At 36.2% G+C, this 17,126-nt stretch overlaps 3 protein-coding genes across 3 annotated transcripts; all 3 read left to right on the top strand.

The window, feature by feature from the left end:
- Positions 1–1,914: 1,914 nt before the first annotated feature.
- On the top strand, positions 1,915–7,935 carry LOC306853411 (spondin-2-like). The gene is made up of 6 exons (XM_079390785.1): positions 1,915–2,479; positions 3,088–3,320; positions 3,876–4,099; positions 4,611–4,802; positions 5,245–5,428; positions 7,224–7,935. The coding sequence occupies exons 2-6, from the start codon at positions 3,095–3,097 to the stop codon at positions 7,400–7,402; spliced, it is 1,005 nt and encodes a 334-aa protein (XP_079246911.1). The 5' UTR covers positions 1,915–2,479; positions 3,088–3,094; the 3' UTR covers positions 7,403–7,935.
- Positions 7,936–8,599: 664 nt separating this feature from the next.
- Positions 8,600–10,326, top strand: LOC306852825 (transmembrane emp24 domain-containing protein 11-like; the record flags this gene model as incomplete). The annotated part of the gene is made up of 5 exons (XM_079389921.1): positions 8,600–8,747; positions 9,451–9,542; positions 9,645–9,770; positions 9,862–10,008; positions 10,177–10,326. The coding sequence occupies 5 exons, from the start codon at positions 8,600–8,602 to the stop codon at positions 10,324–10,326; spliced, it is 663 nt and encodes a 220-aa protein (XP_079246047.1).
- Positions 10,327–11,183: 857 nt separating this feature from the next.
- On the top strand, positions 11,184–16,449 carry LOC306853421 (putative E3 SUMO-protein ligase RNF212). Its single transcript, XM_079390814.1, has 13 exons — positions 11,184–11,310; positions 11,807–11,919; positions 12,178–12,239; positions 12,318–12,392; positions 12,473–12,529; positions 12,641–12,699; positions 12,778–12,837; positions 13,617–13,672; positions 13,832–13,901; positions 14,284–14,326; positions 14,419–14,473; positions 15,669–15,741; positions 15,843–16,449. Exons 2-13 carry the CDS (start codon positions 11,811–11,813, stop codon positions 15,985–15,987), a joined length of 864 nt encoding a protein of 287 aa, XP_079246940.1. The 5' UTR covers positions 11,184–11,310; positions 11,807–11,810; the 3' UTR covers positions 15,988–16,449.
- The last annotated feature ends 677 nt before the right edge of the window (positions 16,450–17,126 follow it).

Consider the following 17,126-nt stretch of genomic DNA (forward strand, 5'->3'; position numbering starts at 1 on the left):
TGGGAAGGTTCACCATTGTTCCTAGTTTTCTACATTTGTGGATAATGCCTCTGACTGTGGTTCGCTGGAGTCCCAAAGCCTTAGAAATGGCTTTATAACCCTTTCCAGACTGATACATGTCAACTATTTTGTTTCTCATCTGTTCTTGAATTTCTTTAGATCGCGGCATGATGTGTTGCTCTTTAAGCATGCTTCACTTTGTCAGACAGGTTCTATTTAAGTGATTTCTTGATTCAACAAGTCTGGCAGTAATATGTGTTTGATGATCTGAATCTTTTAAGGGTGACAAATATGCAAAAAAACAACAAAAAAAACAGGAAGGGGCAAAAACCTTTGCATGGCACTGTAGCTCAAATTGTGAGATTAGATAGATAGATAGATAGATAGATAGATAGATAGATAGATAGATAGATAGATAGATAGATAGATAGATAGATAGATAGCTTACTGTCTGACATTGTTTGTCAAAACTGAATAACCCAGAAAATGGATTTTGCACCATTTAAAATCAAATAAGTCACGCCAAAGACTAAATATCAAGGCAGGGGTTCCAGTTCACTGTGAAATGCCACTGAGCTGGAAAATGAATCTGTCTTTAGGAAGGACCCAGTAAATATTGCTCTTTATACCTCCGGTCTATGAGTAGATGGTCACACTGGGAAATGTGAATGGGAATAACAGGAAAGTTTCACTTTATGGGTCAACAGTGGACCTCTTGTTTTATAAGAGATATCAGGCATCAGAAAACAAGGCCTATAGGTATAGTGTACTGAAGAACGTGTGGTGGATGGTGGTAATACAGTGATGGATGATCAACATCTAATGTGTTTCACCAGTTATTAGCATTTGTTCCTCTGTAAACTTGTTGACTTTTATCGTAACAAAAATAATGTGACCTAGTAAAAGGCATTATTTCTGGAACTGGTGGATGGTTTCATAACCATTCTTGCCAAGATCCGAACAGTCTGCATTGGTTACATTTTTGTTTCAAACACAATAATTCCCTAAATAGCCCAGAATAACAGAGTTACAGACTGTTTAATGGTAAGAAATAAACAAAAAAGAAATCAGCAGACTCTAGGAAATCATCAAAGCAGAACAATAAACCTGGGCGATCACTTTGGATAAAGAACTAATATGAAATGTTGGCACTGGAAGTAGTCCTTAAAAGACTTTTTCTAAAAGTTGCATATGTAATGAAGTGCCTTTCAAGAAAAAAAAGAGTATATTTAGTAATATAATGTAATTAATGTATTTTTTGTTTACTATGATGGACTGCCAATCCATCCTAGGTATTTCCTTGCCCATGGCCCAGGACCCTGGAAAACTGATTAATATGGACTAATCCATTGATTTATTGTGCATACATGTAAATATGGCTTTCTGGTTACAATGCAATCAGTCTTACAACCTATAATCTTTTTTTTTTTAACTCTGTAAGATATGTCACAAATAGACTGTCTTACATATCTGTTAAACAAAACAAATGTGGTACAATGCATCTATGCTTTTTGTGCATTCATTGTCCTGTCTCACAGCAGCGCTGAATTGGTAAAGACATTAGGATTGAGTTAGTTGTTTTTGCAAATGATGACCTACATTTTTTTAAAGATACTCTCATGTATTTATTACTTCCTTAGAGTTATTGTTAAATTTGTTAAATTTATGTGATCAATCCAAGCTTATTTTAACACACTTTCTGTAGTTTCTATTAATATTTCAGTTAGTCCATTGTGACCAAATGGAGTGACATGTGAGACAACTCAAATGAACAATGAGGGATGGTTGACAGAAACTGACCCCAGATTGAGACAGGCATAAAACACATGTCAAACACATTAGATGTCGCAATCCAGTTGGGCCAAAGCCCGATTTACAACAGAGGAATATTAAAAACCTTTAAAGTAAGCTATCAGAAATGGAACTGGGTTGCAGAAAACCACATCCAAACAGCTTTCAGCAAATTAAGTGTCAAGAAACTGGAGAGAATTTGAGAAGGGTGAGGGGCAAAACGTGAGCATGTGGAAGCAATTACTGGCTGCAGGCGGGATCTGTTAGCTTTCTGGTTACTGGGTGTCTCCACGCTGCTGATCCACCAGCCAAGCCTGTTTCCACAATCAACCAACTCCATAATACTACCTCCTCAACTGACTACGAAACCCTCAGGAGCTTCATATAATGCTGCTTTCTCTATGCATCTCTGGTTGGGAGATGAAAAAAGTGTGAAAAAGCTGTGACTCGTTTGCTGAGACCAAAGGGGAAATCCCACATGGAATTGTAATGTAGAGTGTGGAGAGCTCGATACTACATCTGGGAGGGGTCAGGAGGTTATTGATATTGTTAGACTGTGGGGACCACTGGAAACGCATAAATAGCTGGAAGATACACAGTAATCTTGCAGTCTTCCTCTGAATGCCTGGGCACAGGTGACCTCCACTCAGCTCTTCTGCAGAAAACCTCATCTGTCTCTGCAAACCCTGTAAGTGCTTTCTTTAACTATATGTTTTATTCATGCTGCACAATATTGAATGGCTTCTGCTTAATTTTGATCAATTCAAATCCTTTCTTAAGCATATGCATTTAGAGGTAGTATTTTAAATGCGTAAATACACTACTACTGTGTATGCATACTAAATTAATTCTATTTTGAATATAATGTCTAAATTAATTATCGTGCATGGTGCATGCACTTGGCTAATAATAATATAAATTAATTCAACAGTTTATTCTAGTATAGTGATAAAAAAAATATATATATATATATATATATATATATAAAATATATTGAGTACCGAATTATGCAATTTCATTGTCAATCCCTCTTTTTCTGAATATTGCGTGTAAGTGCCTTGAAACACAGAGAGTGAATTTAGTTATCCTGTCCTACATTCTTTCCTTCTTAGTCAGTGTATGACACAGTTATACCAAATCACTCATAGAGGACCTTATGTAAAGTCTTTAATTCCTCTGTTTTACCATTTTCTCATACAGTAGTTTAGAAAGGAAGGAGGGATCCAAAGTTTTCAAACCTGGTTAGGGCATGCATCCACATGCCTGGTAAAACATGCCTTTATTGTTACCACACAGAACCAGCATGGAAAAGATGACATCTTTGAAAGTGAACTGCTGGCTGCAGTGGCTTACCGTGACTCTAGCCCTGCTGAGTGGAGTCCCTGCAATGCCGGTCGATGTGGACCGCGTGTGCATGGCACCATCCGCAGCCAAGTACAGACTGACGTTTACCAGCCGGTGGATTCAGACTGCCTTCCCCAAACACTACCCTCTGTACAGGCCGCCTGCTCAGTGGTCCCCCATCATTGGTGAGTGGGCTGATCTTATAAGTAAGAACAGGGTAGTAGTAACCACTATTTATTTTTAAAAAATTAACATTTGCTACACCACATTTTGTATATGTTCACCCAAACCTTTTACACTGTTCCTGTTGAGGGGATTTGACCTAGATTAACCCCTCCGAAGAAAGTAAAAACAAAGGTTAGGTGATACAAGTATTTAACATAAAGGTTCAAAAAGAGGGTTTTCACAGTAAAGCCATAGAAACAATGATTGATCAGTGATCAGTATCTATTACTTTCTTACATATTTTTGTACAGTATCACAAAAGTACAGTAAAACAGCAATGGTTGGCAGTGTTTTATGGATGCCAAAATCTGGGTTGCTCAAAATAAGATTATGCCTAAAAACTTTCCTATAAAAACTAATTTCTTTATTTTATTTCTTTATTTTTTTAAAAGAAGAAAACCCCTCACAAGCCACTGTATAATTCACACCTACGGGTCTGAGAAAGACAAGTGCTTGAGTAGCATGCTATGCACTAAAATAGAAGTACACATTGAAAACTATAATTTTCATTTTAGGAGTAACTCACAGCTCAGACTATCACATCTGGCAAACGAACGAGTACGCCAGTAATGGGGTGAGAGAGTTCTCTGAGAGAGGAGAAGCTTGGACCCTGATAAAGGAAGTAGAGGCAGCTGGGGAACGGATCCAGAGCGTCTATGGCCTCTTCTCAGCACCAGCTGTGCTTGGAGGAACCGGCCAGGCAATCACAGAATTTGAGGTCTATGCAAGACACTCTTTAGTAAGTACACTGTGCACTGCAGTGGGTTAAAGCAAGGACAAGCCTGAGTGTTTCTTCAGTACCAAATGATGGCACTACATATGATGTATTTTTTATGCATTTTATGCAACTGTATGACACTAAAAGTAATTTCAGATTCAATTAGAATGGTTTTCGGTCAGCTGGTTGGGCTGAAACACCGCCAGGCTGACCAGATAAACCAGCTAAACTCTGATTGGCTAGGCTGGGATGCAGGCTATTCCATCTTTTTTTGTTTTTTTAATAAAAACCACAGATGTTTTCAGTCAGAAGATGTGGACACTTCTATACTGTGTCCAAAGTATTCTTTTGGAACTCGCTCTCTACATGCACATACTTCACTGGCCTCCCAGGCATTCCATATAAAATATTATAGAGAGAATTTTAAATAATAAAACTTTCAAAAATGAAGACGAGCCAGCAGCTCATACTAGCTAATGAGCAAGCTAAAACCACAGCGCAACTGAACACTAATGATCTTCTTGTTTTGCAGCTGTCCTTCATTGCCCGCCTTGTGCCAAGTCCTGACTGGTTTGTTGGAATAGACAGTCTAAACTTGTGTGAGGGTGATAACTGGATAGAAAACATAAGCCTAGATCTCTACCCCTATGATGCCGGCACAGACAGTGGTTTCACCTTCTCCTCACCAAACTTTGAGACCATTCCTCAAGACAAGATCACTCAGGTAATATCTAAAAGCGGACAACCCTTCAAGTCATATTATATTTTCCATGAAACAATGCTTCTTAGACCACAATGAGCTGTTTTACTGGTCTTTTTTGGTCTGGCAAAGCTTGTGTTTAGCTATAGGCAACCTGCTGGTTTCCCAGCCTTACAAACTGAAAGCTTCTAAGACCAACCTGACCCGACGTGGAGGCCAGAGGAAACCAAGAAACAATCTTATGCAATGTTAAAGTGTATTTTTTTTCTTTGGGAACCAGTCCCTGCTGAAAAAAAACCCCAGTTCAAGGTGGTTTGCTGGATTAAGCTGGTTCAGTTAGTCAGTGGTCAAAAACCCTCCTAAAACCAACAAACCAAACCACTTGGTAGACCCCCTGACCACCTTTTTTCAGAAGGGATGGAAGTCTTGTTACAAATCTTGTTACAGATATGTCTTCTATCAACAGATAACAGCATCATTCCCAAGTCACCCTGCAAACTCCTTCTACTATCCCAGACTGAAGCATCTCCCCCCAATAGCCAAAGTCTCCCTAACAAAGATCAAGAACGACCAGATCTTCAGCTTACCCATTCAGCCGACCCAGTCCAATCAGATTCCAAGCGGGAATGAAATTGATGGGTCTATCATAAGTAAGCATTAGAAATTGTTTGTAAAATGAATTGTGATGTGAATGTTGTAATGGTCTGGTATAGTCTCCTCATACAGAACTTATTCATGCAAAAAGACAGAGTTGACATACTTGCATTTGAATCTTAAATTCTGTTTTTGAGAGAAACACTACAAATCCGTAGAGAAAACTTGTGATTAAATTGCGAGCTGTAGAAAGGTTTAGCCACTCCCATGGTAACCAACACAACAAACTGCAAACACGATAATGGAGGCCAACCTGTTTAACTGCCACTCAGCACTCAGGAAGTGTTTGTCATAGAAGTGAAATGTGTGCTTTGATTCCATCCTTCTGTTTTCCTACTTGTACAGAAGTCTGTTTTCCTACTTGTACATATCAGCCTTTTACAAGGTCAGGATTTCTGGAAAGCATCAGTGAATCAGGAGGTTTCTCTAGGCAGGTTCAAAGCGAGAAGCTATTAATTTTGCAAAATTTAAAGGATTTACATTTGTTGTCTGAGTTTAATTTGAATTCAGAGCAAGTAGCCCTAAACTTTGATTTAGCATAAAACATTAAATAAAATGCTAAATAAAAGTGATTCAGTTTAAGTAACTTTCCATTTATTTACGCTTCACAAAAAATATAAATGCAATCTATATTTTACATCATAGTGTTTTTTTGTTTTATCATAGTGTTAGCCGAAAACATTTTCATGGCAGTTGTAATCAATGTTTTGGCAAATTGGTGGCAAACTCATAATAATTATTACTATTCTCATTCGTATATGCTTTCATACAATCTGGATGGATCATGCTTGCATTTATTTTTATTAATTTTTTTTTCATTTTCACACGACTCAAATAGTTCAAATTCAAACCAATTTGTCATAAAAACATAAACTACTTATTTTTAATCTTGGGATTGAGTTGCTTAGCCTTATTAGCACTATTCAAGGAATAGTGCACCAAAACATGAAAGTTTCAAGGGTGATTTTATGATGATTTTAATGTTTAAGTTATGTAATTTTCAAAAATGTGGAAACTATTTATTTAACAAATATAATTATTTGTTCCCAGTAGTCAAGTCACCTTTATTTATATAGCGCTTTTAACAATACAGATTGTGCAAAAAGCACGTAACAGTATCAAACTGGAAGATAGTCAGTAATGTATAATAATAAGATTAAACACTCAATTTTCAGTTAAAGGCATTTTATTATTGAATTCAGTGATGTCATTTTCTAGCTCAGTTTAGTTTAAATAGTATCTGTGCAGTCAAATCGTTGATAATCGCTAGAAATCAAGTGTCCCCAACTGAGCAAGCCAGAGACGACAGCGGCAAGGAACCAAAACTCACTCTGTGACAGAATGGAGAAAAAAACCTTGGGAGAAACCAGGCTCAGTCGGGGGCCAGTTCTCCTCTGGCCAGACGAAACCCACAGTTCAATTCCAACCCCAGCCATGTCAGATTGTGCAAACGGCTTATCTGATTCCCGTGGTCTTGTCTCGATGGGGCATTTTTAATTTATTATTTAAAGTATTTGTTATATTTGTGTTTTATTCATTATTTGAAGTTTTTCATTTATATGATTCATTTGCTATAATTGTAATGTATAGTTTAATGCATTTATTGTTTCTCTGTCTATTTTTATAATAGATATTTGTTTGTTTATTATAATTTTAATGTATAGTTTAATTCATTTAATATATTTCTGTTGTCTGTCTGGGGCTCATCTAGGTGTCCTGGTCTCCGCTGACGATCAGGGCCGCTGATAATCAGTAAATTATTAGTACTAATCAACATCTCTTTTTCTACAGATACCCCTCTGGACTGTGAGGTCTCTGTCTGGTCACCTTGGGGTCTTTGTAAGGGTCCGTGTGGTGAGAAAGGGGTAAAACACAGAACCCGCTATATTCACATGCATCCTGCAAACAATGGGGCTGCCTGCCCACCCCTAGAGGAAAAGAAACTCTGTATCCCTGACAACTGTGTGTGAATATAAAGAGGACCTACCATCCATACCTCCTCCACAGGGAACAATCTACTGGTTAACAGCTTTAAAATGAGACATTATAAAAACGGTATGACTTTGTTCTTTTAAACTATGATGTCGTGGGCGAGTTAACAAGCTTAAACACGGAAATGAATGGGCTCGGCAACATATCCCTAGTTAAAAAGAAGACTGAAGTACCCAAAGCAAATTCTCAGCAAGTGTATCACAACTGAGAGTGAAATATGAGGAACTGCCGATTCTGTACTTTCAATACAGCAATATTTGCTCTAATAGCAGGAGTTTGAGGCTCAGGAGGCTGAGTTTGCTGTAAGTCTCACACACTGTCCTCATGCACTACTCATGGAGTCTGGTGCTCTCTGGTGGAAAAAACTCACCATTGACATTATCAAGATCAATGGTTGAGATAAACACCTTCAGTAAAAAATACTCTGTTCTCCTCAAAACATGTTGCATCAGTGGATGATATCTGTAAATTAATTGCAAAACTGTAAATAAAATTGTACATACAAATACATAAATCCTTCTGAATTCCTGTGAATTTGTCATGCTTGTGTGAAAAAAATGATTATACTTTCCTAATAAATAATAACTGCAATATAATCTGTCCATCTATTTGGACTTTTAAGTAAAATGTCTGAATATCAAGGATCAAATCAAATGAAGCCAGATATTTTCTTATTTCACTATTCAAAGTCATTTTTTGCGATGTCTATTAATAAGCATTTCAGTCAATGACGTCAGATCTCAGGTTTACACAGCTAACCACATTCTGACGTTGCTCATCACAATGATTATGGACAAAGTGTCACAAAACGTTTTGTCTTGATCTTCTTTTGAAATATTTGGCTTGAAAACCAAATTATAGACCTCAAATTTGATATTTTGTTTTCTAATGCATGACATTTTCAAGTGTGACTTGAAAATAGTTTTTGGGCCCCAAGTATATAGGCTGTCTATAATTTCTGTGTATGAAACTATATATCTTAATGAAGCAAGACATAATAAATTGACTGTTTCTATCAACCTCAACATAGGTTTCTCCCATAGTCTTATCATGACTTTCTTGTTTAAACATGACTCTACAAACAGCAGCTGCAGATTTCTCACACTAAGCCTGCTGGGCACATAAAGCTTTACTAGTGTCCTGTTATTGTTATTTGTAGCTTTCTTACCTTAAAAATGAACTGTTTTACAGCGACGAATATGAGGCTGACAGGCCTTCTGCTAGCCAGTTGTGTCATTTTGGCTCCGGCAATGTATTTTGATTTAGGGGAACAGGAGGAAAAGTGTATCATTGAGGAGATTCCAGAGGACACGCTTGTGTCAGGTCAGTGAAGAATTGTGCTGTTATACAATGTTATACGTATGAATCAGTTATTTGATCCTAAATAGTTCCGGAACACTTTTCCTCATATGCTGATTACACTACCAGGTGATTTAATATTCAATTTGAAAATATAATCCTACTTTTAATATGTGCAGGACATTTATTGTTTACTTTTTGTTTGTATGCGGTCCAACCATCAGGATAAACTCTGGAGGCAAATTCTTAGACAATTGTGTGATACATTTGGCCTATTCTTATCAAGACAACAACAGCCTGTTAAACACATCAGGTCAGAGACTATTTAGGGGGTTATATCTACTAAACTGATCAGAGATCCGACCAAAATAGTTCAATTTAATTTCAATTAAACTGTATTATCAAACTGTATTAAGTAAATAAAATATGTCTTAGCATGGCATCTAGAATTAAAAAGGGACTGAAATATAATGCTTGTGGAACCTACATATCGTAGAGTAAAAGCACAGACCATAATTATTTCCTTCACAAAACTTGGATTAAATCACAGCATGAGGGTGAGTATAGGATAACAGAAATGTAATTATGTGGTGAATGATTCGTTCAGTTTTGTGAGTCATGGAGTAAAGGTACTGCAGTGCTCTGCACATACAAAGTAGCTACACTGGTCGTAGCGTACTGTAAAATTGTTGTAATAAGGACTATAGTATCACGTTTCTCCCTTCAGGTGTCTTTCTGCTAGAGTACTGGGATGAAAATAAGAAGGCCAATATCCCACACCTTGGTTTGACTGTGACTGTGAGAGACCCTAACCATGCGGTCAGAAGCATTCAACTCTTCATGCATAAATGAGAATTATACAATAAACTCTTAACTGTTACCACCTGCAACAGATCCTCTGATACACTCTGTCATATGCAGGTGGTCTTGTTAAAACGCTTTGGAAGATATGGAAAATTCACCTTTACATCCCATGCTTCGGGTCAACATTTCTTGTGCATGCAGTCCAATTCCACCAGGTTCTCTGTGTTCGCTGGAGATCGTCTGGTGAGTTGTGAAATGCCGTGGCCTCATATATTGAATTTAACATGCTTAAAATGACAGCTAGTCGTGCTCTTACTTTTCTATTTATGTACAGAAAGTGCATTTAGATGTCCAGATGGGCGAGCATACCATTGATCCTAATGCTGCAAAGGCAAAAGACACCATCAAAGCAATGGAGTACAACTTGCAACATCTCATTGAACAGATGCATTACATTAGCAGGCAGCAAAATTTCCAAAGGGTAGGCAAACACAGGCAGGGTGGCCTGACAACAAAATGTAACTATATTAATTGCTTGCCAGGATCAGAATAAGAACCAGACCAAGTGTCATCTGTCTACATTTTCCAAGGTGTACTTACTCTCTGGTGATTATGTGCAATTTGTATCTGTTTATTTTACTGCAACCAGGAGCGTGAGGAGAAGTTTCGCCAAATGAGTGAGGAAACAAATGGAAACGTTTTGTGGTGGGCCATTATTCAGACATCAGTACTTCTCTCTGTTGGAATCTGGCAAATGAAAAACCTCAAAAACTTTCTCATTGAAAAGAAGTTGGTTTAGAAATGACATAAAGCTATGAAACTGTGTGTTTGGATAACTGTAACTTTGTATGAAGCATTTTGATAAATGTGTAAGTCTAAATGATGTCATCTGAGCACAATACCCTGCAATGAGCATGTGATTTTAATACATTCAAATGATTTTAATAAATTCATAATATAGCCTTGTTACTGTAAATAGGCCTACCTGTGTGTGTGTGTGTGTGTGTGTGTGTGTGTGTGTGTGTGTGTGTGTGTGTGTGTGTGTTTCTTTGTTTTATTCCACTCTAACAGTGTGTTCAACCTCGAATATTTTGTGACCCAGGACCACAAAACCAGTCATAAGGGTAATTTTTTTTTTTTATTGAGATTTATACATTGAATAAATAAGCATTACACTGATGTATGGTTTGTTATGATAGGAAAATATTTGGCCGAGATACAACTACCTATTTGAAAATCTGGAATCTGGAGGTGCAATAAATAAATAAATAAAATAAAATAGAAAATTTGCCTTTAAAGTTGTCCAAGTAAAGTTCTTTGCAATGCATATTACAAATCCAAAATGAAGTGTTGATTTATTTAAGGTAGGAAATTTACAAAATATCTTCATGGAACATGATCTTTACTTAATATCCTAATGATTTAAAAGCAAAATCGACCCAGACAATGTATTTTTGGCTATAGCTACACCCCTGCTACTTAAGACTGGTTTTGTGATCCAGGGTCACATTTGTTTAAAAAAAAAATCTACATATATAATTTAGTTTCCACCAAAATATGAATTACTACAATTATTAACACTACAATAAAACTATCAACACCGCCATCAAAAAAGAAACTACGGTCTTTTTTTGGGGAGGAGTGCGCGATTACGTCACCACGACGTCGTCGTTTCAAACAGCGTCAGAAAACCTGCTAATCTGTTAAATGATAACTTGTAAACATACAATTTAGTGTACACGCGACTGATACAAATTTGGATAGCGTTCAAAAAAAGTTACAGGTATGTGTTTTATCCTAGAGATTTAGTGACCACAGCACATATGGGAAACTTTCGTGAAGTCCTCAGGGACATTTTATACATAATTTTGTATAACGTTAGTTGGCTCAAACGCTATACATCCACCTTTATTTTATGTAACTTACATTTAAAAAAAATGTTTTGTTTGTTTATTGTTTTCATATTTTAAATCAATCATTCTTCCCTCAGAAGTGAGAAAAAACGTGTATTTTAAACACGGTGTTTTAAAATGAATAAACTAAGCATGATACTCGATCGGTTTGCTATGAAATAATATGTGTGACCCTAGCAACACACAGGCCGTGTCTCAAACCGTGTAAGCAGTCTACCTTACCTAGAGAGTGTAATAACAGGTGCATACAACATTTCCCTGGCACACAGTACATGGTTTTGGCATTAAAGACAGCTCTACAGTAATATGACTTTAAAGTTAGAGGTTTTAGCACACAGCTTAAATGATGTTGTTGTACACGAACAGAATAATGCCTCGCTGGATTTGCTGTAACTCGTGCTTCGTGTCTCCTGGTCCTGAGCGTCAGCTGGCCGTCACAAACTGCGGTCATATCATCTGTAATGTTTGCTTTCAGAGAGGTCAGCTAACATTATATATTATATATGACATGATTATTTATATGTAATATTATATTATACATATTAATGTGATATATGACGGTATAATTTAACATTAACAATTTATTATATTTAAATGGTATATATTCAGATTTCAAAATGGTATAATGATTCTGGCTTTACATAATAATGAGCACATCAATTAAATGTGTGCATGTACTGTCCTCTGCTGGAAGTAACATAGTTCTACAGAGAGGGTGTGTTTGTTTTCCCCTTTAGGAAAGCAGGGTGTCTGCCTCATTTGCAAAGCAACGTGTCGGATCTCCCCACTGTCTGATAAAGTAAGAAACAAGAGATATTTTAGTGATAAAGATTTGTTTTAATGAGCTGTGCCACTAATCTGTGTAATGTTCTCATAGAGTAGCTCAGAGGTGCAAGAGCTTTTCTCAGATATCAGTATAGTTGCAGTCAAGTACTTCTCAGAGATAAGCAAGGTAATCCTATACATAAAATGAGTAGATTGCAGCTATGTTAATCATTTAAGGCCTGAAGTCATATTTATTATGCTTCGCAGGTTTTACAATTCCAGGCCAGACACCAGAAAAGATTACTGGCCCACTATCAGCAGAAGGTGAGAGCATCTTGTCTTTAACACGACTAGCTCTGATACTTGGATATGGTAGATGTGGATGCTGCTAATATGGTTTAGTTAATCCAAGTCAATATATGTCAAATAAAACAGACTGAGAGAATGAAGGAGGATGGACTGAAAATGCAACAAGAGATGCAGAAGATGTCCAAGTATGTATGAGTACGGCATTAGTGCAGCAATTTTTATTGTATTTTTGCCTTATTTCTATTGTTTTCTATTTTGTGCAGGAAAATTTCAGAACAGAACGCTTACATATCCAAGTTAGAGATGACTGTTCAAAATCAAAGGTATGTCAGTGTGATCTATGAAAAGAGATAATATTCCTTTATATCAAATTAAAATATACCTTCATATCAAAATGAAAACACATGTGAACTCTCATTAAATACAGAACCTTAATGGCCAGTCTACTTCCAATCTTTAGTATATGTGGAAATTAAATGTGTCCAGTGCAATTTGAACTTTTACTACTTCTTTTTTTTTAAGACATTAAAGCAGTAATTCACCCCAAAATAATAATCATTTAAAAACTCTACTGAAAAATGACTCACCATCAAGCCATTTAAGATGTAGAGTTTGTTCCTCATCAGAACAGATTTGGAGAAATTTAGCATTATTGTACAACACTTGCTTACGGCAGATTTAATGCTAAATTAATCCAAATATGTTCTGATGATGAAACAAACTCATTTACATGTTGTATGGCCTGAGGATAAGTACATTGTCTGCAATTTTTCATTTTTGGTTGAATTATTTCTATAATACTTTTTATTCAGAAAGGATTAATTAAATTGATGATGATTTCTGAAGGGTCATGTGACACTAAAGACTGGAGCTTTACAGAGGAATAAATTACATTTTAAAATATATATTCAAATAGAAATAAAAAGCCAGAGGAAGCATTTTAATGGATATACAAATGCTTTTTTATATCCATTGTAAATGGGGCATGTATTCTTCTAAGACAGCATGTGATACAGTATGGATGTAGGAACAGAGGATCTGAAGAAGAGAACACTGTAAGCATGTACTTTATTAATGTAACGTGTCATTGAAATCATTCCAGTTCAAGACTGGCTTTACAATCCAACCGTGATTTACAGTCAGCAAGTCAGAGACAAGGTGCGTTTTAGCTTGCTTGTTTTTAGATGAACAGATTGTTCAGACTGTTACAATTTTTATGAGCCGTTAAAAATATTTTAACCCTAGTAACTATGAAATAGGTCCATTTTGTGAGTTATTGTTCCATTCTAAAGTGCAGTTTCTCTGGGGTTTTTCCAGCTTCCCCAGTGACAAAAATTCCCTATTCTTCCCCACTCTTGATGTCACGATCCTTGTCCTCGGCTAGCCTGTGAGTAAATGATCAGCTTTCATCTCTAAAGAAGGTTTAAAGTTGTAGTCTGTAAGTAAACATTTAGAACAACTTGTTAAAAGACCTTTAGTTTCACATTTCACATGGTTTCATAATTCTTCATTTTTATATTTGATTCAGTAACTCTGAAATGTTTCATAATCAACTGTACGGAACAAAAATTACGCGCTAGAGAAATTTATACCTTATTTGATTACATTCCAGCTGACTTTGTTTGATGGTTTCTCTGAAAAATCATTAGCATCCAGTGGAATGTCTATGAAATATGATCTGTCATGTCTGTTTTCTCAGAATAGTCTGTGCTTTAATCACTGAATGACTTGATTGTGATTGTATCCTTTATTTGGTTGTTCTTTCTCAGAGCTGACAGCATAGAAATCAACAGCAGGGGGCAGTCTCACAAAGTAAACTTCATTTATTTTTCTGTGTACTGTGTCATTTACTGTAGAGTATATACAGCCCTGTTGTGATTATACTTCTCTGTTTTTCCATCTAGCCAGAAGTCTTGAGTAGAATTTGTCTCAGAAGCTCACCGAAGGACTGCCGCATAGGTTTGTCATTGCAAAATCATTGCTGGTTTGGGTTTTCAGTCACCTGAACTGCACTGTTATGGATATTCTGGGCCAGTGCTGGCGCCGGATGCATACACTGCTTAGACTAGTCTTAAAAATTAGTCATCTCGTTTATTTTTCTTTAAGGCTGGTCATAACTTTTTTAAGTCAGTTATAAAAAGGGAGAATGGTCTAATTTGGATCCAAAAAGTAAGACCATTTATCTCTTTGCAAACTACTAGTTGGTTGAATTAGTTCTTAAGGCACCATCTTAATATACTATATTTATGCAACTGGCCCCTGATAATTAACAGCTTGTTGTGGCCAACACAAAAACCAATGTTTGCACCAATTACGGTTTATCCCTTTCAAGAAGAATTATTAGCTAATTAATTAAAAACTACTAACTTGACACAAAATAGGATTTTTAAAAAGACTTTTAACTATAAATATAGCAATCAAACCTAGCATTATTATTAACCAAGCATTTTCATTAACTGAAATAAAATAAAAAAAAACCTTAGTGAAATACTTATATACATCATATTTGGATATACATTATCCAAAACTAGTTAAAAAATAATAATTGCAACAAGGAGTCTTTGATACATGATATATTTTAAAAACTATATATAAAAAGATATATAAAAAAACTAATAAATAAAATAAAACGAACAATGATATTGTGAAAACTTTAATAAACAATCGAACAAATTTCTCTGCAATAACACTAACTACAGTGAGTATTTCTGCATAAATGTACACGGCAACTGATTTACACAGAATGCAGTTGTCTCAAGTTGAAGTATAAAACAATAACCGAAGACATTTGTCTGAGGCATATTTATATAGACCAACAATTACCAAAGAGAGCAGACAGAATTTGAGAACACATCTTGTGTGAACAGTAATATACACAGATGTGTTTTTGTGTTGATCGTTTCATAACTGACATATCAATACTTCAATCCATTTAATAAAATACTAAAACACTGTATTTACAGACTTTCATTAAAAAGGACTGGTTTTGATACTAATTACATTTTCCCAGTGGCAAATATATTCCTCTAAAAAGAGTGGATGGTGCTTTTGACATGTCAAAAGCAGCACTCATTTCTCAATGATATCAACAATCCATTTAAACAATCTCGCTCTATAATACTTTGTTCTGCAATGAATGGTCTCCTCCATTTAGGTTCAGTTCTTCACAGAGCATCAAGTCAGAGCTCTATGGGTAGCCATTCAGCACCATTCAGCGCCACTGTCAGGTATTTCTTCCACTAAAGAATGACTCCACTGTCTTGTATCTTAGAATACTATTCTATCTTAGTATGGAAGCCCAGAGTAACAGGAGAAGTATCTCTTGCAGTAGGGAATTCTCCAGTGGTCAGCCGGTGATGAATCCATCCCATAATGTGGCCTACCGCAGAGAGTCAGCATGGGAAACGCCTGTGTTCAAACTACCCTCGGCCTACAAATACGGCTCTGTGTCCTCCCTGGGACCCCCACCATGACATACACTCCAGTCCAAAAGCAATACGGATAATCACATCTCATAATATTGTCACAAAGCTGTGCTATTTTTACCGGATACTTTTAGGCAAAAGGCATCAGGCCTTAGTGTAATCACTATCCAGGCCTGTAGTCAAGCAACAAACACACTGCAGCGCTGACCTGTAACTGGCTCTCTTATGATGCTGCAATGCATTAACGCTGCCTCTCAATGAACACTTAACATCTGTACTCGTTTCCATAAATGTATTGTAGCGATTAATCACAGACCCTTCATTGAACAGTTTGTGAGTGTGAATTTTAATGTCATTTTGCGCATGACTCGCATTGTGTTAGCAGCATGTGCTGTTAATCACATCCAAAACGTTCTCTGCAGCATGTTTTTCCTCTAACACACTGATGCCATTGTACTGAGGTGTTCAAACCTTGTTCGCATTGATTAAAATGATGCATCTGATAATGTGGTTTGAGTTTGTTTGGGGGTTTTCTGTTGTTTCTTGTTTGTTATCTTGGTATCTCATCAAAGATGAAGTTGTGAGTGTCATCTAATCAAATCTTGGGTTCAACCAAACAAATCAACTAGGGTTTGGAGGTGGGCTTTCTTTGGAAAATGTTTGTGTATGTTTCACACTGTACTAGATAAATATGAGAAAACAAGGCCTAACTGAAAGCCTGCTCAAAATATTACAATATTGTGATCCTTAAAAGTCCCACCTTGAATGTACGTTTATTCGATTTTTGAGTTTTAAGTGAGATTGGTAGAGGTTTATCTTCCAGCAGGCAAAAATCTCATTTTTAATCCCTAAAAATAAAACGCATGCTTTTTCAATGGGGCATCATTCATGTTGCACAAATGGAAGTTTAATAGTAATTTTTTAGTCCTTATAACAATATAGATAGATAGAACACATATATAAATGGCCTAAAATTAGGAAATATAAAACTAGACTAACACTTACTGAACTCATTTCAAATATACATAAGCCATATATTTTTTGGCTGTTTTTAAGTATGTTGAAATTTATATATATATAGATATATATACAGTGCCCTCCATAAGTATTGAAATAGTAAAGACAAAATTGCTCTGTTGGCTGTGGAGCAAGACATTTACAAATATGATTCAAAGATGAATATGAGT

This window comes from Barbus barbus (genome assembly GCF_936440315.1).
Source record: "Barbus barbus genome assembly, chromosome: 33".
In the NCBI taxonomy this organism is placed as follows: Eukaryota; Metazoa; Chordata; class Actinopteri; order Cypriniformes; family Cyprinidae; genus Barbus; species Barbus barbus.

Coding starts and splice junctions, on each gene's coding strand:
- LOC306853411 (XM_079390785.1), top strand. CDS start 3,095: ATGGAAAAGATGACATCTTTGAAAGTGAACTGCTGGCTGCAGTGGCTT. Junction 3,321..3,875: donor TCAGTGGTCCCCCATCATTG/GTGAGTGGGCTG, acceptor TTTTCATTTTAG/GAGTAACTCACAGCTCAGAC. Junction 4,100..4,610: donor TCTATGCAAGACACTCTTTA/GTAAGTACACTG, acceptor CTTGTTTTGCAG/CTGTCCTTCATTGCCCGCCT.
- LOC306853421 (XM_079390814.1), top strand. CDS start 11,811: ATGCCTCGCTGGATTTGCTGTAACTCGTGCTTCGTGTCTCCTGGTCCT. Junction 12,393..12,472: donor ACTTCTCAGAGATAAGCAAG/GTAATCCTATAC, acceptor TATGCTTCGCAG/GTTTTACAATTCCAGGCCAG. Junction 14,327..14,418: donor GCAGGGGGCAGTCTCACAAA/GTAAACTTCATT, acceptor TTTTCCATCTAG/CCAGAAGTCTTGAGTAGAAT.